The sequence below is a fragment of the Corythoichthys intestinalis genome, chromosome 2 (assembly GCF_030265065.1).
Source record: "Corythoichthys intestinalis isolate RoL2023-P3 chromosome 2, ASM3026506v1, whole genome shotgun sequence".
Classification (NCBI taxonomy): domain Eukaryota; kingdom Metazoa; phylum Chordata; class Actinopteri; order Syngnathiformes; family Syngnathidae; genus Corythoichthys; species Corythoichthys intestinalis.
Window position 1 is genome coordinate 44,037,912 of NC_080396.1, and position 25,676 is coordinate 44,063,587.

General features: G+C 40.6%; 2 protein-coding genes across 6 annotated transcripts in view; one reads left to right on the forward strand and one right to left on the reverse strand.

Annotated features, from left to right (window-relative positions):
• Positions 1-3,563, forward strand: part of cdk11b (cyclin dependent kinase 11B) — a 37,855-nt gene extending 34,292 nt beyond the window's left edge. For 2 of the 3 annotated variants that reach the window (XM_057860948.1, XM_057860963.1), the window contains exon 20: positions 855-3,563. In XM_057860948.1, coding sequence (XP_057716931.1) covers positions 855-947 — 93 coding nt within the window. In that variant the 3' untranslated portion in view covers positions 948-3,563. The remainder of the gene's footprint in view (positions 1-854) is intronic. The other variant, XM_057860956.1, reaches the window with a different exon arrangement.
• Positions 3,564-4,961: 1,398 nt separating this feature from the next.
• mmp23ba (matrix metallopeptidase 23ba) overlaps positions 4,962-25,676 on the reverse strand; it is a 30,845-nt gene continuing 10,130 nt past the window's right edge. Inside the window, exons 2-8 of one of the 3 annotated variants that reach the window (XM_057860985.1) lie at positions 20,619-20,751; positions 15,561-15,700; positions 12,775-12,942; positions 12,534-12,698; positions 8,954-9,064; positions 5,760-5,886; positions 4,962-5,679 (exon numbers count right to left, since the gene is read on the reverse strand). In XM_057860985.1, the coding sequence (XP_057716968.1) occupies positions 5,505-5,679; positions 5,760-5,886; positions 8,954-9,064; positions 12,534-12,698; positions 12,775-12,942; positions 15,561-15,700; positions 20,619-20,751 (1,019 nt within the window). In that variant the 3' untranslated portion in view covers positions 4,962-5,504. Of the gene's footprint in view, positions 5,680-5,759; positions 5,887-8,953; positions 9,065-12,533; positions 12,699-12,774; positions 12,943-15,560; positions 15,701-20,618; positions 20,756-25,676 lie in introns of all 3 variants that reach the window. The other 2 variants (XM_057860976.1, XM_057860993.1) reach the window with 2 other exon arrangements.

Sequence of the window (25,676 nt, forward strand, 5' to 3'; positions counted from 1 at the left end):
ATCCTCCATATTTTCCTTGAAATAATTCCTGGCTCTGGCTTTTCTGGTCCTCTTTTTTGGCTTTATGCCGCTTTCACCGTGTTACCAATTCTGCCCTTCTTGGTAATTGGCGGTGTTCAACTCCTCGCCGTAGTGAGGAGTGAACCGGCGATTCACTTGGCTCGTTGTCGTCGGTTGTTGTCGGTTCGTCCGATTTCCCCCTCAGGAAGGCGGCGGCGTGCGTAAAAACAAGAGGTGTCGGATGGCTTTTTATGGATACTTTTATTGACCAAAACAAAAACGTGGGGGATGCACCCATTTAACTCCTCGCTATCCGTGCACTTTCCCAACTCTCAACTAACTCACTCCCTCTCTCTCGCTCGCCCACTTTCTTCCTCTCCGCTCAATCAGACATTGCCAGTCACATTGAGAATAACAGCGGCCGCCTTGGGGGTGCCGGTAACAACCGCTTGCATCGCGAGCGCACGCCATTCTAAACTTTATCAGCACGTAATTTATTTTTAACCCGTCATTACCCGTCGACGGTATGTTTTGCCCGTCGACGCATTTACGCCATCGATGACGTCGACTAGTCGGGACAGCTCTAACGACCACCTGATTATATTGGGGTCATTCCTGAAAAATGGCACGTTGGTTGTTGTATCACTCATACCTCTGGCGAGGCTTGATTATGACGTACATCTTTTGCGATGCTAGTTCTGAAATTTTTCTGACACACTTCATGTAGCGCTGGTTTAAGTGATCAAAAATTGCACTTTTACTACAAATTTTCAGTGTTAAGGTGAGCTCTTTGTCATGGGTGTTTTTTTCCCCCTTATGCGTGACCCGCTGCCATGTTTTATTCCTCTCTGCAGGGGGATGATGACCTAAAAGACACCGGCTTTCACCTGACCACAAGTAATCAGGGAGCATCTGCAGTCGGCCCCGGATTCAGCCTCAAATTCTGAGTGAGCCTACCGGCTGAGAAAGAACATTGCACACACGGACTGCTGCCACTGGACTCAACTACAAAGCAGATCGATATGCGATCGGCGCAAACGGTTGACAAGGACTGTCTCACAGCAAGAATGGTGGCTATGACGTGTTCTAAAATTTGTGACTCTCCACCGCTTTTTACCATATCTAATTTGGTAATTTTAAAACTTGGTTTAGTTTATTGTTTTCACTTTTTTTTTTAACTTCAGGATAGGTCCCATTCATGAACTTGACAGAGCTGATGTTTCATTATTTGGCCTGTTCACTCAAGTGATAAATGGCTATTGTTTTTTCCAGAAATAAAAAAAATATAAAAGTTTCTTGGTAATTAGTCTGCTTCGCAAACACAGCAGCATTTTGCTGGAGCTGGGCATCTCGCATCTTTTCTGTCCAAGATGATGTCATTCCACATGTCGCCACGCAGTCTTATTCTGTGCCTTTTCTAATTAAATGGCTCCTCAATGTTGGAATTGATTAAATCAACTCTTTGATTCACGGCCTACAAAAAAAAAAGCGGCACGTCAGCTCTGTCCAAGATATGACGCTTAAACAAAACAGAGGGTTGGGTTTGATCGATCTCCCACCAGTGAAGCGCTTGTGTCCAATGTTCCACGTGGTGCGTTGAAGAAGAACAGCTGGTGGATCATGTGACTGACGGTGTTTGGCACGACACCATCTGAGGAAAGCAAGTGAGGCGTGTGAGGTCTTCCACATGTGCTTGCAGGTCCAAATATTGTACATCCAAAGGCCAGAGAAAACACTCCATGTTCTTCCTTAAAAGGAGTACTTTTGGCTGAGTTTCACACTGTCGCACGGCTCTCCTTGTCTACTATTACCACGAAAAAAAGCACTGTCAGACCTATAGGTTTTTATTAAGTGGGTGAGGATGAGCCCTAATGTGAGTTCAAATACAAGACCTGTATTAATATTACAAAATTAACTAGGCCTGCAAACAGGACTGAACAGGCTATTGCTGTTTAGCGCAACTCAGACGACACGCAGGTGAGGGTGATGGCAGATCGTCCCCGATTTATTATCTCATGAGAACCCAACGTGCTCAAAACTTTTTTTTCCCTAGGATTAGAAATACATTCATACACCTAAGAGGAAAAATCCCTATTGAAGAGGGTTCTACAAAAAGGAGGCGCTACTGAGCTGTGCAGCCATGCCCTTATTCAAAACCAAAATGAAACTTCTAAATAGGCCAATTCGACCAAGTGTGCCAAATTTCGTGACTATAAGTAAGCCTGTCGCAATATGCAATAATTCCATTTATCACGCGATAAATAAAAATGAAGGCGGTAATTTTTCCGCTGCGATTTATCGCCTCACGTGCGTGCGCGCGTGCGGCAAACGTGCTGTTAAAAGTTTGGATTCCTCGATACCAACTGCGCAAAATGCATCTTCGTTCCAGGTCCGGCAAAAACTAGCGTCGGAGCCAATCGTTCCCATTATATCCTATTGTTCAAAGTATACCAGCCGCGTCAGTGCTCCGGAGTGACTGTGGACCATCTACGGCGTGCCGGTGTTGTTGACGTGTGAGCGCTCCCGTCAGGAGTGACATTTCACGCGGGGCGGCTGTTTTTTGGCACAACGCCGGATATTTACAACGAAGTCCACCAAAACATTGTTACCGACTTGGCTGCTACGAACAACCTCGCTTTGACAACAAACAGCTGAATGAAATTAAGAGCGCTGTGCTTCAAACTCGTCCTGTTTATGAAAGTCAATTGTCATATGCTGGTGTTGTGTAGTAATGAGCAGACGTGACTTCAGCGGCGCTTGCTAACTTTTTAAATGCGCCCACACACTAGATATCATGAAATGGCAAACTAGATGTGCTACGTCCCATGCCATTGGCTACGTGAGCCCAGAGTGATTATGGGACACTTAGTCCATATACTACATCGATGAATTCTAAACTGTCATGACTGAATGGAAGTTAAGAAGGCCAAATCAATCCATACCAGTGACTATAAATAATGTTGCAAATATTGTTAATTCAGTAAAAGACACAGATGGATTCGGACTACAAATAGGATGTCTTGCTCATTTAGTAAATCTAGCTGCTAAGAGAGCTGTAGCAGTCAACGGGGTGCCTGGCCTCACTTTACAAACAGTAAAGATTGTTCTCCGCACTTTTATACAATTTTTTTCAGATCAGAAAGAAGTAAGCACATAAATATTATGCACTGAAATGCATGTTTATATGATGGCAATTTCAATTTTTGCTCGTTAGCAAAAAAAACCCCCCCCAAAAATTTTTTTTTAAAATTTTTTACAGAGCATTAAATGTATTGAATCGGATCAAAAATCGTGTCTCCGGTATCAAAAATCGTACCGAACCGTGACTTAACTGTATCGTTGCATCCTTATGGAACACCACTGCAGAAGCTATGACGGGAAAAGTTTTCATTTGCCTAAAAGTTAAGTGCAATTTTTTTTTTTAAAACACATTTTGTTTATTCTGTGTTTCTGTGCGGTATCAATATTGTTGTTGTTTTTTTACTTAAGAGGCATGGTCTATTGTTTTTAGTTGTGATTTCTTAAAAAGTATTTTTGGATTTAAGAGTAAATATTTATCGCGTTTAAATGGGTGTACTTGATCCATTAATATATACTGTATTCTGTTATTGTAAATTGGTTTAAAAAAAAAATTGGGGGGGGGGGGGGCGCAATAATATCGCGTATCGCAATAATTTATGAGAATAATTATCGCACACTAAAATTTGTTATCGCGACAGGCCTAACTATAAGCTGCCTAAGTCCCTGAATAAATGTACTTCCTTTTAATGGTGAACAAAGAGTAGTCACGGCAACAGACATGTGGACATGGGCCTTAAAATGTAGTATTGCAAAAGGTCTTGTAACTACAATGAACAACTTGAAAAGAATGTATGTGACATGTATAAGTAAAATGAGTGACTTTCTGTTTCCACTTGTTAGCGTAGCAGAGTTGATGCAAATAACCCCTAAAGGACCCTTCAGGGTACGACTCGCACTAAGCACGGACGGGAAGTTTGGCGCAGATGTGCTGTGTGTCTGCCAAGTTATGACCGTTCAAAATTTGTGGCGAGACAAAATGGTGTCGGTCATTTTCACTTCCCTATTGGGACCCTTCTCCTTCAACGAAATCTCAATATTTTTCATCAGGCACCTGAGCCTATGTCTTAAGACCCCAAATTCAGGTTTGAGATGGGCTCCTCCTCCATGGGAAAAAACTATATAGTTTAAAGAAACAAAAAGGGTGTTTCCCAGCAGGGGCGCCAGGCCTAATGGGTAATTTTTCAATGCTTTTGTGTTCAGGCTAGGATACCTCTCATACATACCAGATATGAAAAAGACTGCACCTTGGATCAGGGAGTTATTGGTCATTTATTGAATTTGGCGTGTTGCCAAAAAAAGGGCTGACTTTGGTGTCCTGCCCACGACAGGCCCGTGAATGAAAATGCACCATTTTGATAACTTAAGATCTCATATGTCTCCTGAACAGTCTCACCCATTTTGAGGAGGATCCAACTAACTCCCTAGGTGCCAATGTATCAGATATGCCCCTTGTGATTTAATATAAATGTCACATTCAATCCAAAATACCTGATTTCCTGTTGGGTTTGGAATATGGGTGCAAGAGACTTTTTGGAGCAGTTTTGCACAAGGTATTGACTCCACAAATTTTCATTGTTCTACATTGAAAAAAAAACAGATAGGAGGCGCCTTTTTGAAAAATTCCAAGTGGGTGCCACGCCAAGCACATGTATGTGCAAATTTTGGTTAGTTTTCGTGCATGTTAAGGCCTCCAAACTGACCATTTTCATTTGCCATGAAAAAAATATCCTTTGCATTCCAATTGGGCTCTCGAACTATTTGGTGCTTCATTCCAATGTTTTGATTGACACTGCCATTGACAGCGATAGCCATCATCACCATTTGAACTGGAATGACTGGCATTTAATAATGTTTTATCGCTGCCAACCATTCCTAGTCAAAAGGGATTGGACGCCTATTGCTGTCAGTTGCAGTCAATATGAAAGCACAAGAGTAGGAAGGTTCACTTTAAAAAGACAAAAATCTAAATTTCAATTCAACCAAATTTCAATGTATTTTTCGTGTTTTGCTAGAAAACACAAGTTAACTTTGCAACATTTTTAATTAATATGACTTAAGTAGTTTAAAGTCAAATTGAGGTCTGATTAACATACAATTAAATAAATATGTAATATTTTGAGCTAACTCCCACTACCACCAGGGCAGCGGAATGCACAGACAACTGACCTAAACAGTCTGAATAACAAATTACTTTGTTTTTTTTCAACAGTATGTCTTGGAATTCATTACACGAGTGGTCTCCTAGTGGGAATGTCAATGATACCTTTCTAGTACCTCACAGGAATACTTAAGATGTATGGATACCTGGGATGAGTATTTTATTTAGCTCACGTGGAATGACATTTGCACAAACAAAACAGTACATAGAATAGAAGGTATAAAAGAAATATGTGCCCAAGTGAAAAAAAAAAGTATTCAATTTATTAGAATCGCACACGCACTCTCCATGAGTATTTGGTGAGAACTTTGTCTTTCTTCTTCACGATGCAGGTGTATGTACCCTCGTTGATGGCGTTGGCCACTATAGTGATGTGGTCGTTCTTCAAGGTGATGTAATTCGGATGCGAGAACTCGAGAAGCTCGCCGTCCTTGAACCAGCTAAGAAGGGTGAATGGAGGTGTGAGTTACAACACGGCATGCGTTATGAAACTTGGTGAGCAAATGCTGATCATACTCACAATACTTTGCCTTTCTTTGATGCTATTTTCTTCCCGCAACGGAACGTCAGCTTTTTGCCCTCCACCACCAGCTTGTGTTTGGTTCTCGGGGGTGTTGATGTGGGAGCCACTGTTGGGAAAGGGAATTCTGGTGGGAGTAGAAAAAAATGTACTCTCTGAGAACTTGGCAAACGTTTAAAGGTGTACATATGGGCGAAAAAAAACCAAAAAACATTTCCACCGCAAACTCCAAACAGAAAGGCCAAACCTGGACCTAAAATATATAAGGCAGACGTGCAACCCTCTTGTCTGTACTTATGACCACTCTTGAAGTATAAGTTCCCTGAAATCATTTGTAAAAGCTAAGTGAGATGGTGCACCTGATGAAGCAATTGTCCCCGAGGTCAGTGGTCCCCAACCTTTTTTGCATAACTGACCAGTGTGATGTGGGCCTTCTTTCACAGACTGGCAATGTGTGGCAGAAAGTTACAGTAAATATATAATAACACGACAGGGCTGAAAACAAACATTAAAGCGCAGGGAAAATGTAGCTCACCATATGCTGAATCAACCTTTTTAAACAGCTGCATTCCCTAAAACTTGATGGCAAATATCCTTGGTCGCAGGCGTAATGAGTTCCTCTCCAATCGTGAAAGGTTTCTTGGCTCTAGCAATACGGTTCGCTACAATGTATGAAGCTCTCGGTGCATTCGCTTTTGTTGCTTCATTTGCTAGCTTTTAGCCACATATTATGCAGAATGGACTTGGTTGTACTAGTCCTTCTAAAAAAATTAGCATATTGTGATAAAGTTCATTATTTTCTGTAATGTACTGATAAACATTAAGACTTTCATATATTTTAGATTCATTACACACAACCGTAGCCTTCAAGCCTTTTATTTTTTTAATATTGATGATTTTGGCAAAAAAAAAAAGTCAAGAAAAATAAAAAATCCCTACCTCAAAAAATTAGCATATTTCACCCGACCAATACAGAAAAGTGTTTTTTTAATACAAAAAAAGTCAACTTTCAATTATTTATATCAGCTATGCACTCAATACTTGGTCGGGAATCCTTTTGCAGAAATGACTGCTTCAACGCGGCGTGGCATGGAGGCAATCAGCCTGTGGCACAGTTGAGATGTTATGGAGGCCCAGGATGCTTCGATAGCGGCCTAAAGCTCATCCACAGTCTTGGGTCTGGTGTCTCTCAACTTCCTCTTCACAATATCCCACTGATTCTCTATGGGGTTCAGGTCAGGAGAGTTGGCAGGCCAATTGAGCACAGTAATGCCATGGTCAGTAAACCATTTACCAGTGGTTTTGGCAGAGTGAGCAGGTGACAGGTCGTGCTGAAAAATGAAATCTTCACCTCCATAAAGCTTTTCAGCAGATGGAAGCATGAAGTATTCCAAAATCTCCTGATAGTTAGCTGCATTGACCCTGCCCTTGATAAAACACAGTTGACCAACACCAGCAGATGACATGGCACCCCAGACCATCACTGACTGCGGGTACTTGACACTGGACTTCAGCCATTTTGGCATTTCCTTCTCCCCAGTCTTCCTCCAAACTCTGGCGCCTTGATTTCCGAATGACATGCTTTCATCTGAAAAAAGTACTTTGGACCACTAAGCAACAGTCCAGTGCTGCTTCTCTGTAGCCCAGGTCAGGTGCTTCTGCTGCTGTTTCAGGTTCAAAAGTGGCTTGACCTGGGGAATGCGGCACCTGTAGCCCATTTCCAGCACACGCCTGTGCACGGTGGCTCTGGATGGTTCTACTCCAGACTCAGTCCACTGTTCATGCAGGTCCCCCAAGGTCTGGAACAGGCCCTTCTCCACAATCTTTCTTAGGGTGCAGTTTCCTCTTCTGGTTGTGCAGCGTTTCCTGCCACACTTTTTCCTTCCCACAGACTTCCCACTGAGGTGCCTTGATACAGCACTCTGGAAACAGCCTATTCGTTTAGAAATTTCTTTCTGTGTCTAAGCCTCTTGCTTGAGGGTGTCAATGATGGCCTTCTGGACAGCAGTCAGGTCGGCAGTCTTGCCCATGATTGCGGTTTTGAGTAATGAACCGGGCTGGGAGTTTTTAAAAGCCTCAGGAATCTTTCACAGAGGGTTTTGAGTTAATTAGTTGATTCAGATGATTAGGTAAGTAGCTTCTTTAGAGTACCTTTTCATGATATGCTAGTTTTTTGAGATTGGGATTTTTGTTTTTTATTGACTTTTTTGCCAAAATCATCAATACTAACACAATAAAAGGCTTGAACTACTTCAGTTGTGTGTAATGAATCTAAAATATATGAATGTGTAATGATTATCAGTACATTAGAGAAAATAATGAACTTTATCACAATACGCTAATTTTTTGAGAAGGACCAGTATGCTCCTCTTCTGGCTCAGCAGGTGGCCTTTTCCCCGTAAAAAAGGTGTCCAAAGACGCCGCAGCACACAACAGCGGCTAATGCTACTGTTTACCTTGACAGACGCTGTGCAAACACCCCAGTAATGGCGATCAACCACTTGAGGGTGACGTATACAAATCTCTACTCGGATTAGTCAATAGAATAGACAGGCAGATTGATGTGCACAGGCCAAATTGCGGTCTTTAACAAATGATTTATTATTTCTTTGCGGCCTGATAGCAAATGCGCTACAGTTCGGTACCGGTCCCCGTCCCGGGGTTTGCGGATCACTGCCCTAGTTGACAAACCTTATCTTAATGGACACCTAGTTCTCCTGAACACTCATCTGAACCATTGCCAACCTCTATATCAACAATGAGAGCCGGCTTAGAGAACAGCCGCTCTGTCTAATGAAGCAGAAATCCAAATTGACCTGGTGTGTCTATAACCCTGGAGCCACAGTCTGAAATTCCAGCGGTCTGGAGGGGCTGAGGAATTTTCCACAGCCGAACGGCGTCTACCAATCAACAATGAGGAACAGATTAGAGCGAGCCAAGGATTTGTATCCTCCTGCCTCCTCGCTCTGTCCCTCGTTCCTGGCCGAAAGCAACAACAAAGCGGGTGGAGCCATTTTGTGTTGTGCAAGAGGGGCCCTGTCACATGAAAGTGTAGCAAATGTACATGACGGCGCACGGATGCTGGACACTGTTTTATTGGTTTGGACCTGTTGGCTAAAGGATCACAGCAGCTCGACAAAGTGTTCAAACAGAGGAACTCTTTCTCCCCTCTACTTGGAACATTGCTATCTTACCGTAACAGAAATCGCAGCTGGAGGGGCAGTGCTTCTGCATCAGCTTGCGCTTGCTTTCACAATAGCCTTTACGAGCCCACGACGGACAGATGAAGAAGCGGTCCAAACATCCTAGAGGAGACGGGACACACGATGAGGATCACTGAGCAAATGTTTCATAAAAAATAAGTGGGTCATATAATGCAAGAATTGCTACACATGGAGGAAGTAATTTCTTCATACTCAAAATATAACGGCAGCCAGAACACTGAATAAACGCAGTCCATCGTGCAAATCCACGATTAGCCTATTGTGGTTTTCAGTCATGCTTTTTTAGCATAGATAGTAGGGGTGTGACAAAATATCAAAATGGTGATGTATCGTGATACTTTGTATCACAAAAGGTTATCGATATTATCCTGCCAAGAATCGAGAAATCGTTTTAAAAAGGTGTCAATGTCTAAAAAAAATAAATAAAAAGGAATCAACAAGTTGCTACCAAAATCTTCCACCATAATAGTGTCTCTGTTAACTGTAAGGCTACATTGACGGTGCACGACACCGAATCCATTTAGACTGGGAACGTTCATTCGAAACCAGAGCATTCACAGCCATTCTGTCCGATTTTCAGGACATTTACAGGTCATTTCCTATTGAGTTTGAGTCACTGCCTACTCATTTGGGTGATTCCCAGGTCACTTCCTGTTCTGTAACTTCAAATAAACAGGAAGTGACTACTGGTGCACGATAGTTATTGTTCCGATAATTATCGGTCATCCCGATAAATCCAATAACATTATTAATAGGACCGATAATATGTACTGTGCTGGCTTTACAGTTTACACACTAGTATGGGAAAGCAGTTGACCATTTGCGGGGCATTGCTCCCACCTGCTGGTCAGAATAATTTGCTGCATCTATTTTTTGTTACATTAGTTTGGTTCACATTACAAGCTCATTCACATACACATTGCGGTGTCTGGCGGTAGCATTGACAATCGTGAATGCTTTCTGTTACGTTTCCGCCTCGGAAATGTATGTAAGTATTTTAGGTTTACTATAAGATATGGATATGCACCATATGTTTACTTATGTGGTGAAGGGTCATATGTGCAGAACTTAATAAGTTGTTGTGTTATAGAAGCCAACCAATGCTTTAGTAGCTCAAGCTAGTGTGCTATGCTATACATATAGAATTGTGTATATAAGTGTATTGTGCAGTTTTTATTTTATTTATTTATTTTCCCTTTAGGCATGACAAATCCGAACAAACATACAGCATTTATATGTGTTTACAATTAATTCAACCCGAAAAGAATAGGGCAGACGGGAGAAGCCGAAGCTTATTGAAACCCGCCCCCAGTATACCATATAGGACGCAGAATATATCGAATTACAATTTTTGACACTCAGATTTCGTAGTGATTACAAGTTTGTTTTTTGTTTTTTTATCATCCCCTCTGATTGTTCATTTTCTCAATAGTCCATTGTCGATCCTGGCAATGTGATCGTTATGTTGATTAGATCCAGTAGATTAGTTCATAATTCAGTGGTGAGTTTATTCAGTTGATTCGATCCAGAAGATAGGGAATAGCTGCGGACCGATGGCAGGCCATGTCCGCCACCCCCCTTTCGTCGATTTAATCCTCGTCGCAGATGTCATTCCTTGCTGCCTCCCGACGAACATTCATCTCAAGGTTGCGCAGCTTCGTAGTAAGCTTTTTTTATATTGAGTATTGAATATGTGTATTTTTCTGTTGTACTGTCACAATATTAAGACGAGTGTCTTCCTATAAAAGCATGAAAAGACCAAGCCTTGTGGTTTATGGAAGTGCATTCATTTATAGCTGGCTGTCAGGCAGTGCAGAAGTGAAACGCACTGTTTTGTTCATGTCATTAAGAAAAATCTGGTGAGCTCAAAGGCAAATCTATGTTGAATCCACCACTAGTTTTTTTTTTTTTGTGAAACCTCCAGGTGTTCAAAAACTCAGGTTATACATTTAAAAAATTATATATTTATTATCGGTTATCGGTATCAGCTTTGAGGAGCAGGAAGTTATCGGTATCTGTATCAAAAAAGGGATATCGTGCACCCCTAGAAGTGACCAGTAAAATACCCCAAAATCAACAGGAAGTAACTGAAAATCAACAGGTAAATGACCTTAAATAGCCCAAAATTACCTCATTGCCTGACATTGGTGGCCACTGACAGCCATAGACGTCCAATCCATTTGAACTGGGAGGAACGAATGTTCATTCGCTGCCATCCCTCCACTTCAAACGGATTGAACGTCTACTAGTGATAAACTCATTCCAATTCACAGCAGAAGCTTGTTTTTCTGTTTATTAGTTGTTTGTGGAATATCCTAGAATGTTTTTCTGAACTATGTATCGCTAATCGTTGTATCGCCATATCGTCAGATCATCGTTATCATGAGCTTTGTATCGCAAATCGTATCATATCGTGAGGTACCGAGAGGTTCCCATTCCCTAATAGATAGGACTTTGTCAGCCCCATTAGGTTATTTTCAGGCAGTGTTATTGTGTCAAAAGATAGGCGCTAGACCAGGAGTGGGCAAACCGGTCCTCAAGGGCCGTAGTGGGTCCTGGTCTTTGTTCCAACTGATCCAGCACAGACAGTTTAACCAATGAGGTTTCTGCTGAAACAAGAAGCACCTGACTGTGATCAACTGATTGCACTTGCAAGTCACTAGATTGGTGAAAAGATTTCCTCTTGATGGGTTGGAACAGGAACCCGCACCCACTGTGGCCCTTTGTGGAATACTTTGCCCACCCCAGCGCTAGACCCTCTGCATGGTCAAGACAAAATCGATGTTGTTTTTGTCAACGATGACCATAAGGAAAATATTTCGCCGACGAACAAATTTTTCATGACGATGACCAGACGATAACACGCTAGTAACGTGTCTTAGGAGACTAAAACATAATGCGCCGATTGCCCGTTTTCTTTTGACGAGAAGAAAATGCGCCATAGCTTCTGTCAAATGTTCACAATGTGTGACATTTTCTTATGTGTAGTTAGCCTGCAATGTAGTAGTGTTTGGTTGTGTCACTCACGTGACCTGCTGCATTAGCCTTTAAAGGTCTGTGCTGAGTGTTCCTCAGAGTGTTAGCACAGCATTTGTGTTAGCATTTGGTTAGTGCTAATGGCTAGCATCCTCTTAAACGCAGACAACTATTCTGTACACACAGTACAGGTGGGTGTAGTTAGTTGAAAGTAATGTACTGTTTTCCTGCTGTGTGTATTATCACCAGGAAAACTAGACGAGTTTTCATCAACGGAAATCAGACGAAGACTCTCATTTTAAAATGACTAAAATATGACTTTAGCCTGATAAATATTTTCGTGTAAAAGTCTAAGACGAAAATTAAAAGGTCTGCAAAAACGACACTGGACAAAATGTGCCTCGCCCTTCTTAAACTATCACATTCTGAGAAGAGAGAAGACGGAATCTTGGTTTACCTCTATTTTTGTCATTGGTTTACACATTTTGTGGGAATCGTAAGCCACATTCCTAACAGTACTACGGCGACACATCTATTTCAGTTTGCATATTTAGAGGGAAGTTTAGCCTCGTACCATACAGACGGTGCAAACCCCACACCTCATCCTGTGTAATGAGCTTGCGGCCGGTCAGTGTTGCGTTCAGGTGCATGATCGCTTTCGGGTCCCTGGAGTGCATGAGTCCCAACACGTGACCTATCTCGTGCGTTGCCACGTGGACGAGGTCTGTGAGCCAAACTCCTGCAAACAAACATACAACCCATGAGCGTTCATCGTGCACCCCGGCTGAGTGTAATCACGAGGTAGGGTAGCGTGCCTTTTTTCCAGCTGAACCGCATGTTCCCCAGAATCCAGTATTCGGAGTCGTCGAAGTGGATCTCGCCCGTTGGCGGGAAAAAAGCATGTGCCAGTTCTCCTGTGATCCCGTCGAAACAGTGGTGCAAGTAGGATTCCAGGCAGTCCGTGTGGTTGATGGGGTAGAAGCCTGCCAAAAACATGGGCCAACAGCACAGGTGGAAAAAGTACTCTCGCAATAGATGTAAAATGTCTATATAGCCCGGCTAGGACTTGTCGGGAAGGCAAAGCGGAAGACTGTCAGATCCGCAACTGAAGCCGCATAGAAAGCCACAAGATGGCTTTGGATTAAGAGTGCAGATCCGCGGGCAAACGCTGCTGGGACACAGCCCCTGATGTTGAGAGACACGAAAACCCCCAATGAAGCTAGTCACTGATGATGTGTCCTAGCGCATCTGTAAGATGTTTTTCACCTACAAATACTAGGCTTTTGTGAAAATGACGTGTTTTAGGTGAAAAAATTAACTCATGCTAAATAATTTCACTCTGGCGACCTAAAGCATCCCACTTTAACAAATATAAATTGATACAATGTGCTTTCAAAAGTGTGCACACTCCTCATAGATGGTTTGGACACCACAAATGGAGGTAGTCCACGACTGTGCCCAGTAGCTCTAGTTGTGAGCAGGGCCATGCAGAGACCGATGGAGGGGCAGGTGCTCATAGATCAAAAAGGGCACATGAACAAGTACTATTTAATACACCTTACAACAATATAACTTCAATTTTAACCAGCTTTACAGTATAATTGGCTGTGACTGGCAGACTTCAATTGGGAGGGGGGAGTAGTGAATAGAAATCAACACTGTCATCAACAGTCTGGCTGTGACTCAGTCATTCTTTGCCTCTTTAGCCTCTACATCAAAACTTCCTTCCTCAACTTGTTGTTCATCTGAGAACAAACTACATCAGATGGTCACTGAGCCACCATCAGCACATTTTTTTCAAAAGTATTATTTCATTAATATTCATATTTGACAACTCTAGCACCTAATGATTAAAAAAGTAATGACATAAATGTTATAGAACACTAACATTGTAATTGGTTTTATAACTGTTGTATTTTATGCCTGAATATCCTTGCAATTCATGTGTTTCTTACCAATTGTGCTATTCACCCAGCTGATTAGGAATCCCCTGCCTTTAGCAGTCTCATCCAGCTCCTTTTTTAATCCCTCAACCTCCTTTCCTTACCAGGCACGTCTACATAATGAAATATAAATCTTAAATTTAAAAAATCAGATTCCCTGGTGGCTGTTATTTTTAAATCTTTAATTTCTTTCTCAATAACTATGGAAGTCGATTTGTGTCTTGATTATTCAATAAAAAAAAAAACAAGTTGCTTCAATCAAAAAATAAAAAATTCAAAGAAAAAATTCATATGCAAAAATAAAATTGCCCTCCCCAAAAAATAAATATTTTTTTGAAAATATAATTTCTATTTTAAATTATTGTTTTGATTGAAGTGCAAAAAGTTTTGAAGGCACTTTTTTTTTTTTTTTTTTTTTTTATTTATTCCGAGACAAAAGTTGCACTTCGCTATTGGTCAGACATCTTTGAGTGACAAGTGGCTACAACAATGGCTTATTTCTGAAAAGCTTGAAGAAGCAAGAATCATGGACGGGCCGAGCCCCAGCCGAAAATAGCGCGCCTCAAGTGGACGACGGGCTCGATGCAAAGCGCTCGCCTCCATCCAAGAGCCTACTGCGTAATATGACTCTTAACGGGAAACCTCACCCACGCGTCTGCCCATGCCACCTCCCAGATACCATCCCCCACACCCTCGCTCAGATCGCTGAAGGCTGGCTATTGGGGTCCCACCGGAGTGCCGCAACACAGAAGGCCGGTGGGGTGGCCGGCGAGTGGCCCGACAAAGGGGCAGGTGCTCAAGCACCCTAAACCCCCCCCCCCCCCCCCCCCCCGCACGTGCCTGTTTGTGAATGATCATTGTCAGCAATCTCGGCCAAAATGGATTGGACATCTATCACCATCAGTGGCAGCCAACAAGCTAAAAATGACAAAAATGGAGGTAGCCCACTTTTGCACTCAATGGCTCAGTTTGTTAATGATCATTGCCAGACCTCCCGCTTAAAAAGGATTGGATGTCTAATGCTGTCAATCACAACCAATGACCTAAAAATGACATAAATGGATGCATCCCAACAAAATATTGAAATGGTGATGTATCGTGATACTTTGTATCCTAAAAGGTTATCGATATGTGCCTGCCAAGATCAGAGATATCGTTTTAAAAAGATGTCAATGTCTGAAAAAAATAAAAAGTTACCAACAAGTTTCTACCAAAATCTTCCACCATAAAAGTGTCTCAGTTAACTCTAAGGCTGCGTTGACAATCCATTTAGATTGGGAACGTTCTTTCATTCGAAACCAGAGCACTCAGTCATTCTGTCCGATTTTCAGGACATTTACAGGTCCTGTTGAGTTTGAGTCACTGCCTATTTGGGTGATTTCCAAATAAATTATAACTTGGTAATATGCACAAAAAATAACTTGCCTCTTCTATTCCATCTTTCTGATATAACCGGTCATGTTTGCCTAAACATGAGCTGACACGCATGGAAGCAGTTAAGCATTTGTGTTTCTCATTTAAAAAAAAGAAAAAGAAAAGATGTCTCGGCCTGACCGTACAACGGGTGGTTTTATGACTTAAGGAGTCTGGAGCCATCAGGGACGACCTCACAAAGTCTTACAGCTGTCATTGGAGCGCCGGAAAGCAACAGTGCCCACCTATTTTAATGTCCGCCTCCTGGTCTGCCGGCACCTCTCGGAAACTGAAAGGAGAGACGTCACTCCACATGGCGAAAGCCTTCGCAATGCCTCGGCGCGTATCTGTGGCATTGATCAGATTTGTGGGATAGGACAGCAACCTAAGTTGAAACAAAAGTGTTTTATTTGCCAATGCTTGATCCAACAGAGTTGCTGAAGAAAAAACATGCTAACATAGGGAGAACATATGAAGCCCTCTTCGAGATTCCAAACCCGAAATTCCACCGCATATGCACCAGTGCTAACTGCTTAGCCTTTTGCCACTAAACAATTCTACAAAAAAAGGCTGTTGACTGTTTAATGCCACTCACAATCACTTAAAATGTGCTTGCATTAGTGCTAAAAAACATGGCAAAATGCTAAAGACGCACAAACAAACAGCATCTTCTTGATAACGTTATAACACTTGAACCAACGGATATATGAACACAAACGGTAGCAACAAATAGAGACTGACAATGCAATAATCATAGGCATGTATTCTTTATCTTCTGCGAAAAACGATGAATATCACTGTGGTCTACTGATTGTGATTGGCTCCGTATATACCTATATGTCTGTATTATACTGCCCTCCTGTGGTCATGTTGCATACACCAGAAGAAGCCACAATAAATGGCGTACCGCACGCATGCTATTTTTAGACCGTGACGTCGCATCGTAAAGCGGAAGTAAAGCCGAAGTGGGACATGATAGACCCACTTTCGCATAGAAGCAACGTAATTTGCGCCACTTTTCTACGGTAATCTTTCAAAAACGAACATGCCGATCACGCATTGCTTTTTTGGAACTTGTAGAAACGACTCTAGACATTACGACACATGAAGGATGTTTTCTTCATACGTTTCTGGAAACCACAAACTCGGGAGGAAAAAATGTGAAGACTGAATCAACTTGCGCGGACTTTAACACCAGCTCGGTGAATCCATTAACATTTCATATGCAGTAAACATTTTGTTGGGTTGTCATGGTCTTTCAGAAGACAAAGAAGTAAGCCATTTTTATATTTTTAACTTATTTTTTTGGCGTAACGTTGTGCCATACTGCTTCTGTCTGACAATGAATAACCTGAAAATAATTACAATGGTATCTGCCACTGTTACCGTTTCTGTTATATATACGTATATACATATATATATATAAACAACTTTAGTCGGGGAAGTGTAAATAAGTTTTAGAATTAAGATTTGTTATCAATGAAAAAAATCAAAAGTGTTCGTTGGCTGTCACTGAGTAGCATTTGCGATCACTACACAAAGCTAACTATATTACCCCTAAGAACGGTAAAAGACGTACGACAACCAGAGGATATATAAGAAAGACAGGGCTGATGGTAAAGGATAGCTTGCTGAAACAGGAGAATGTCATTGTCAGTCGCGCCGATAAAAAAGCTAACGCTATGCTTAGGTCGGCTCGTTTTTTTTCGTCTTTTTCAACCTTCGACACTCAAGCCATCTCTTTAACTGAACATTTTTATGTTCTTCCACATCTTTGCCACTGAATTTGGCACCAGGCACATCGTTTTCAGAGAGAATGACGTGCCTGGTGAATGATTCGTACACGATTTCCATTCATTTCCTATTAGGGACAATCGGTGGCTTGTCCCTACTTAGCAACAGTAGCTAATGTCATGAATACTAATGAACGGAAGTGACGTGTTGCTTGCGGTACGCCATTTCATGAGCACACACGACTTGGATTATGTTTCATTATCATATGTTACATCTATATGTTTAATAAGCGTAACATTAAGAGTATTTTTTCACCTCATTCAAAAACAATACTAAACATTTTGAATTATTTTTCATTGGATAGAAATTTTTCAATTTTCCATTCATTTGAATGAAGAAATATAAGTTTATGTAATTATGTAACTATGTAACTTTAATCAGGTACTCTGTTAGTTTTTTTCTTTTTTTTTTTTAAAAACCATTACAGGGCACTCATTTAACTCAGTGGCATCCATTGACGGCACTAGACATCCAATCTATTTTGACCTACCAGTCAAAATGGGTTGGACATCTAGCACCATCAATAACATGCAATGAGTTCAACGCTATAAAAAAAAAAATCAACATACTATGGGCCGTAACCAGTGCAAATGTTTTTATTCATTTTCATTTTTATTCATTTAGTTTGTATTAACATTGTAGTCCTATATCGGTTTATTCACAACTGCTGTATAAAGAATAATATAAAAACACAATAATAATAATTAAATACATACAGTGAGGATCAGAAGTATTTGCACTCCTTGTGATTTTGTAAGTTCACCCACTTAGAAAATAGGTAGAGGTCTGAAATTTCTATCATAGATACATTTTCACTCATAGAGACATAATCTGAAAAAAAATATCCAGTAATCACATTTTTTTTTTAAATTTGTAATTTACTGGGTTGCATAAGTATTTGTACCCCTGAGAATCAGTAATAATCATGAAAAAAGTCCCCATTTACCCCATGAGTAACCACACTCCCACCACTTGTTTGCGCTCATAATTGTCACCTGTGAACCCCACAGTCAGTCATAATCCAACTGCTACCATCAGCAAGACCAGAGAGCTTTCGAAAGACACCAGAGAAAAAATTGAGCTCCACAAAGTTGGAAAAGGCTATGGGACAATTGGAAAGCAACTTGGTGAGAATAAATCAACAGTTGCAGCAAATGTTGCAAAATAGAAAAGGCTAAACATGACTGACAATCTACCTCGGACTGTGGCTCCATGTAAAATCTGTCTTCATGGGGCATCACTCATGATGAGAAAAGTGAGGGCTCAGTCTAGAACTACACGGCAGGAGCTGGTCAATGACCTGAAGAGAGCTGGATGCACAACTTCAAAGGCTACTGTAGTAAAACACTACGGTGCAAAGGTTTAAAATCATGCATTGCTCCGAAGGTTCCCCTGTTGAAGCCAGTACATGTGAAGGACTGAAGTTTGCCAGGGACCATCTGAATGATGCAGAGAGGTCATGGGAGAAAGTCATGTGGTCAGATGAGACCAAAGTAGAACTTTTTGGTGCAAACTTTACTTTTTTGTGTGTGGAGGAAAAAGAAGGATGAGTACAATCCCAAGAACACCATACCCACTGTGAAGTATGGGGGTGAAAACCTCATGCTTTGAGGCTGCTTTTCGGCAAAGGTGACAGGACGACTGTACTGTATAAAGCAGAGTATGAATAGTGAAATGTATCTTTAGATTTTGAGCCATAACTGCCTTCCCTCAGTCAGAGACTTGAAGATGAGTTGTGGCTGGATCTTCTAACATGACAATGATCTGAAGCACACGGCCAAGCTGACCAAGGAGGTGCTCCGTAAAAAGCATATCAAGGTCCTGGAGTGGCATCGCCAGTCTCCAGACCTCAATCTAATAGAAAATCTTCGGATGGAGCTGAAACTTTTTTCTCAATGACAGCCCCGAAACCTGACAGATATAGAGAAGATTCGGGTGGAGGAATGTGCCAAAATCCTTGTTTCCAAATGTGAAAACCTGGTGAAGAACTACAGAAAGCGTCTGACCTCTGTAATTGCTAACAAAGGCTTCTGCACTAAATATGAGCACTGATTTTCTCAGGGGTAAATTATAAATAAATTATTGAAAAATCATACAATGCGAGTTCCGGATTTTTGTTTTTCAAAATTATCTCTATAAGTGGAAATGCATCTATGATTGAAATTCCAGACCTCTACCTATTTTCTAAGTGGCTGAACTTGCAAAATCACAAGGGGTGCAAATACTACTCCTCATCACTGTATATTGGTTTTAATTACCAAACATAGTCACTTGCTCTATCAAGGATTACATGTCTTAAGTGCCAACTCTTGAATAGCTTTCGATTGTAATGACTACTGTCAATGAAATGGTTAAAAAAATATGAATGTGCTGCTGCCATTTCAGTCATTTTAATGGGGAAAGGGGATCTTACTCATTTGTGCTCACAGAACGAATGAACAAATCTGCTAGCATTTACAGGGATAGATGCCTAATCAATTTTAACTGGGGGGCTGACAGTGATCAGTTATAACCAGGGGTAAAAGTGGGCCAGAACGGTCAGGAACGCAGTTCCGGTATAAGATTCAGGGCCGGAACGCAGTTACAGTATAAGATTTAGGGCCGGAATGCTGTTCTGGTACACGGCGCTTTGATTCTGAAAATATGACGCCATCTGTCAAAACGCTATGTAAAAAAAAATTTTTTTTTAAATGCTAAGCTACCACACATGTGTTTCATCTCCAAGAATAAAACAATCTGCCAACATCATATTTACATACACAAGTGTGAACAACAAGCGAAAATGGATCAAATCTTTAAGAGCAGGGAAAGAGTTATTTATCATATTTAGTTTTATTTGCTACGATGGGGAAGTTCAGAACATCTTAGCTGTCAATGTGCACTTTGGACTTACATTTGTTCATTTATGTTAGGCTACTTATTCATTTCCTTATGATTTAAAAAAGTCAATGTTTGCGCGAACTTCAAAATATATTCCATTTCACTCTGCATAATATAAGTCATTTGTACTTATTTTTCTGAATGTATGTTACTTATATCTTTATCATTAAAAAAAGAAAGTAAAACAATGTTTACATTAACTTCATTTTTAATATACATCCTATGTTCTTAAGTAGTTAAAAATTGAGATTTGGCATTTAGTATGTGAGGAAATGAGGGAAAATAAAAATTAGGAGATGGATGTTGGGGTTATTGTTGTTTTTGTTAGGTTTTATTTTGCAAAACATTGAAAAAATTTTGAGTAAAAAAATCAGTTTTTGTATGTGTTATAGAAATAACTGCCAAAACAGTTTTCTTTGCATTTCGGTAGTTTTAGGAGGTTTGACCCCCCCACCCCCGAAAAAAATGAAATTAAATAAATAAACAAATAAATAAACAACATTTCTGGCTCCGTAGCGACCTTCACGTCGGGGAGTTCCGGCAAGAAATTCTAGCCACTTTCACCCCTGGTTATAACGGATTGCTAAATTCTACACTGCATATAGAAAAGCAAATTTGCATAAGGGTACTTGTATGTGAGCTTGAATTTGTCCCATTTGAGCTTCTCCGGCGTGAGGGTGTAGCGCTTGTTCCTGGAGAGGTGCAGCACTTGCGAGTGGGCCTCTTTGCGCATTCCGATGAGCAACACAGTGGTGTAAGCTTCTTCCTTGGACAAAGAAAAACCTTTGATTAATCACCTCGCACTGCCTCTCAAAGAGAATTTAGGACTTTGGCAGTGTCCTGAAGAAGGTTTGAGGAAGCTAGTGAGGAAATTGAGGGAGATAGATGACTGTTTTTTGGCAGATTAAAAGCGTCAGAAGGCATGCGAGAATAAATTCCATTTGTCAACGGTAGCAGCAGTGCTGTGCTGCTACTATTTCATTGCCTCAAAGTGAGACGCTTACTATGTTTTCATGCAGTGGAATCCACCTGACGGAAAATGAAGAAGTCAGCAGTGAAAGTGCTTTCCAAACATGAAGTATGGTGGTGCTTTAGAGTACAAATTCTAGATAATAACACCTGGATTACGACCACGTTGTAAAACTTTCACAGGCAAACTGGATGCATTTTCGGTTCAGTGCTCTCATAAATTACCAGGCTGTGACTGAACACAGTTTTGACTTGGTCTTGGCAGCAATATTTGACATCATCGTGCACGTTCACTGAGATGGAGTTTACTTTTCCAAAATATAAGATTGAATGCCTTTCTCTGTTTTAAAGGACACCCTTTTATAGAAAGGTAAGACCATAGATTTATTATTCTTACTTTTTTAAATTTGTTTAGTCATGAAATTATTCGAGTTAATCCATTAGTGGTTTCAGACCTGCATTTTATCAAGACAGTTTCGAGAATTGTTTCTAACTTTGGGGGAGCAGTTTGCAAAATACTTGGATGAATTTGGTGTGTAAGAACCCCACAAATGTCTTCCCAAAAAGTGGAAGTTTTTAAAGCTGAACAGATTGGATGCACGGGGCTGTTTTGTATGTGTTTGCATTGTGAGTCTTATCCTTAAAAAAATGATGTTGTTTCCTTTAGTATTGTAAAAAGCAAGCCAATAGTCCCGATTCACTGTTGCATTTTACTAACAAAATCTCAGTCGGCTTCCTGTTCCTGCCTCACCCAATCAAGATAAATAGATGCAATGCTTCCTTTACTTCCTTTCCAAAATACTGGACCCAAAGGAAATAGTCCCATGCAGTACTTTCAGTTCTGGTACCCATTATTCCCACGCTTGATTTTATACATCGAATTAATGATCTCATTAGCCCATCTAAACAATTTGCTGCCACATATTTCTGACGTGTGCTTCTCCTTCCAAATTCAACTCGCTAACAAGTAACGGTATACCATAAACTAAGGCGCTCTAGACTAAACAAAGCAGACTTGAAGACATTTTAAACACTCCCCAAAAATCTTGAGGGGCCATCATCTCCGAAACCCTTGAGACGCCTCAATCCTTGCTCCAATATTTCTTTCATTTTTTAATATTAAAAGGAAATGAAAAGACTCATTAGGTACTAATCTCATTTGTCTGGCTGGCCGTCCTGCCATACACAGCAGATGCTTATCTAAGGATGTTATGTAACCCTGCTGGAGCACTAATCATGAGTGTGTGTGTGTAGCGAAGGAAATTAAATAAAGCCATCAACATACAGAGATCCATAGACTGGAGCCTTCCTTTGGCAAGTGAAGCCAACATGCCATGTCAGCGTTGTGCATGAGGTCACCGGCTGATATAAATTTGACCTGTTGTGCAGCTCTCGTACACTGAATTACGTGTGAAAATTAGATGACCCGCGTCAAAATGTAAACATCCTGCAGTGGAGGGATGTAACCAAACAAAGAATTTTTTGTGTGTTGTCCTTCACCCTTTACCAGAGGAGTTGGCAGCAAATCCTCTCCATTAAAGGCATTGAAAGATTCACAGCCAATTCTCCTGGTTTAAATAAATTGGACACCTGTCGTTCTCTATGGCAGGCAATGAGTTAAAGCAACATTAGGTAACTTTTCAACCTTTGTAAAATATTTTTATAACATTTGTGATAATATGTCGACTGACAACTAGTTGGATGACGCCTCTTTTATTTCTTGAGGGGTGTGTATTGGTTTCACTGACACTAACTTTGAGGAGGGTGGCAGGAACCTTGCCACAAAAAAAAAAAAAAAAAAAAAGACTACAAATGTGCTGACTGCTTTACAGCATAAGTCACTTCCCCCTTTCCCCATTCATTATAAAGACTGAAGTCGATGCGAAAGCTGTCGCACGAATTCTTTAAAGATGGCAGAGCACCAAAAGAGACAAAAAGTTTTGTCTGAGGAGGAAAAAAAGGAAGGCTACCAGGATATAGAGAGTAAACATTGGCCCGGCTTTCACTTGCTGGCACAAGTGGTTTCATTACCTCACTACTTTTCATTCTTCACTCAGACACTGGAAAAAGAAATGTTGTTTGTAGGAGAATGATTGATGATTTTACGATACTGCAGGTGTGTGCTGGTCCTCATGGGAAATGCAGTCTTCCTTAAGGCAAAACACTACCGCTTTTGTCTACCGGTGTCGCTAAAATCAACCAAAACTGAAAACTTCCAAGTGTTGCTTTAAATCAGTCCTTCTCAAATAGTTGGGTGGGGCGGGCATACTTTTTGCCGTACAAGAATATAGTGAAATTTCACATCCACTCAGTGGATGACAGAGTGTGCGCAGTATTTTTGAACCAAACAAGAGCACACAGTAAACAGCAGGAGCTATTATGAAGAAATAAGATGAGGAAATATGACGAAGCGTATGTGGCGTTTGGCTGTACTTTTAATACATTAGGAAACGAAAAATATGTTTACGGTGCCTAAAAATGTTGGAAGCAGACAGCATGAAGCAAAATCAATTAAGACCTTACTTGACATTTGACCCCAACCACATTGATATACCGCTTGATTTTGTTGTTGTTGTTGTGAAAACGTGCCGAATATTGCTAACAATCGTCCTGCTTTGTGCATGTTACATCAGTAAACGTATGAGCACTGTTATCATCATATAAGGGGGCATACCAAGCTGCTCAGTGTAAAATAACCCCACACCATAGCAAACCAGCTGATACTGCCTGCGGCCCAAATACAAATTCCCTCTGTCCGATGACACTTTTTTTCTTTTTTTTAATTCAGTCAAAGATGCGCTTTATGTCTTTTGTGTTGAAAACAAAAATGTCAAAGTATAACTTTATTGTAAGTTGTTCTATATTACTTTTTTATATGAACAAAGACAATGCTATGCTGAGGTGTACTTATTTTTTTTCATTTTTACTTTTAATAATTTTTTGGACAAATATATACGGCGGAAAACACAGACGACTGAAAAAGCAGTTTCTGCTCTTGCACTCCTCTTGAAAAGAAACTGCTGTATTTTAAGCCAAAACAACTGTTGTGTTTGATAGAACAATAAGTCTATATGCTGCCATAGCAGATTCATGGCACTTTAAGCCCCCAAACTATTTTTAATGTGTCCGTTTTACCCTGGAAACCCCATTTACAGACTTCGCACAAGCGCTTTTGTTTCAACCCAGACATAAAACGAAGGTTATTAATTATATTTATTATTGAAAATGTCGTTTTTTAGCTTCGAATCATTAATTGATGTCTCATATTTCGTTAAAAAAAAAAAAAAGACTTTAAAAAATTATTCACTCGCATGTTTTAAACTTTTAAACAAATTATGTCACAATGAAAAAAATGGCGTCTGTAAAAAAGTCACGGATACCTACCTCATAACTATCGCTTAATTGTATTTTTTCTGTTACTGACGCATTTTCTCCGATATGTTAGATGATAATCGATCCAAACAAAAAAAAAGTTGAAAAAAACGTTTAAAAGGGTAAATATATGAAAAAGAAAATCTTGACCACTCCTTGATGTCTGCGATTTCTGCATCGTGACCCTTGTTATATTACCATGTTTCACCCATAAAATCCCCCAAAAATCCAGCTGTGGCCATTCACAGCTGTGTCTTGACACTCAGTGATACATGGTACATGGAGTTTTTAGATTGAAACAAGGTAAGTACGCGATAATATCTCATTAAAGTCATGGCGTCTGTAATTCTGGTCTTGCGTGCTCTCACCTCTATAGGGTGACCCAAAAAAAAGTTTACACTGCCATAATACAACTTAAATGCCATGTTTATTCAGTTTAGAATTAGAATTTAATCACAAATTATACATTATTGTAAAGAACATGTACAGTACACTCTATTTTTCAATGTGTCCTCCCTTAAATGTCACAACAGCCTCCAGGCGCCTGCGGAACGCTTCTTTATGTAGGATGCTGTCATCTTTTCCCAAGATCTAACAATGGACCTCTCCAACGCTCCCACAGAAGTTTGTGGCTTCTTACAGGCACTGTCCTCCACAGTTGCCCATATGCTATAATCCAGGGGATTGAGATCTGGACTCTGGGGTGGCCACATATCACCTTGTCAATCAACTTTTTGGGCCGCACAGATCGGCACTTCTAGACCCAGGTTTTCGTGAGGCTGTTCCAGTATCTTTCAGCTTCTTTTTAACTTTGTAGACTGCACATCTGGATATTCTCAGATTTGCTGCAATCTCAGTAGGTGTCAGACCGGCACGTAGCAATTCAGGTACAGCTAAAGTTTTCTTTCTAACCCTAACCCTATTTTCAGCAGAAGCACAGGAATTGTAGAGACGAGAGATTACCAGCTGCATTGAGTGACCTTAATGAATCATTTAGGCATGACAACCTATTTAGATATGTTTCAATGGCTTTTAAACAATCAGTCAACTGAGTGTAAACTTTTTTTTGGGTCACCCTGTAGATAGGGTTCTGCTGTTTAAAAAACATTTTTTTTAAAAATGCCCTCCTGTTCAAAAATTTTCTTCCCTCAGAAAATTGAGATTTTAAGCTTTCCAATGATGTATCACACATGCATATCGGACAGTTTTGAAATTTGGCCAAATTGGGGGTCTCAGAGCGGAACTTCAAGTTATATGGCGGAAAACACAGACAAGACTGAAAAAGCAGTTTCTGCTCTTGCACACATTTGTAAAAGAAACTGCTGTATTTTATGCCAAAACAACTT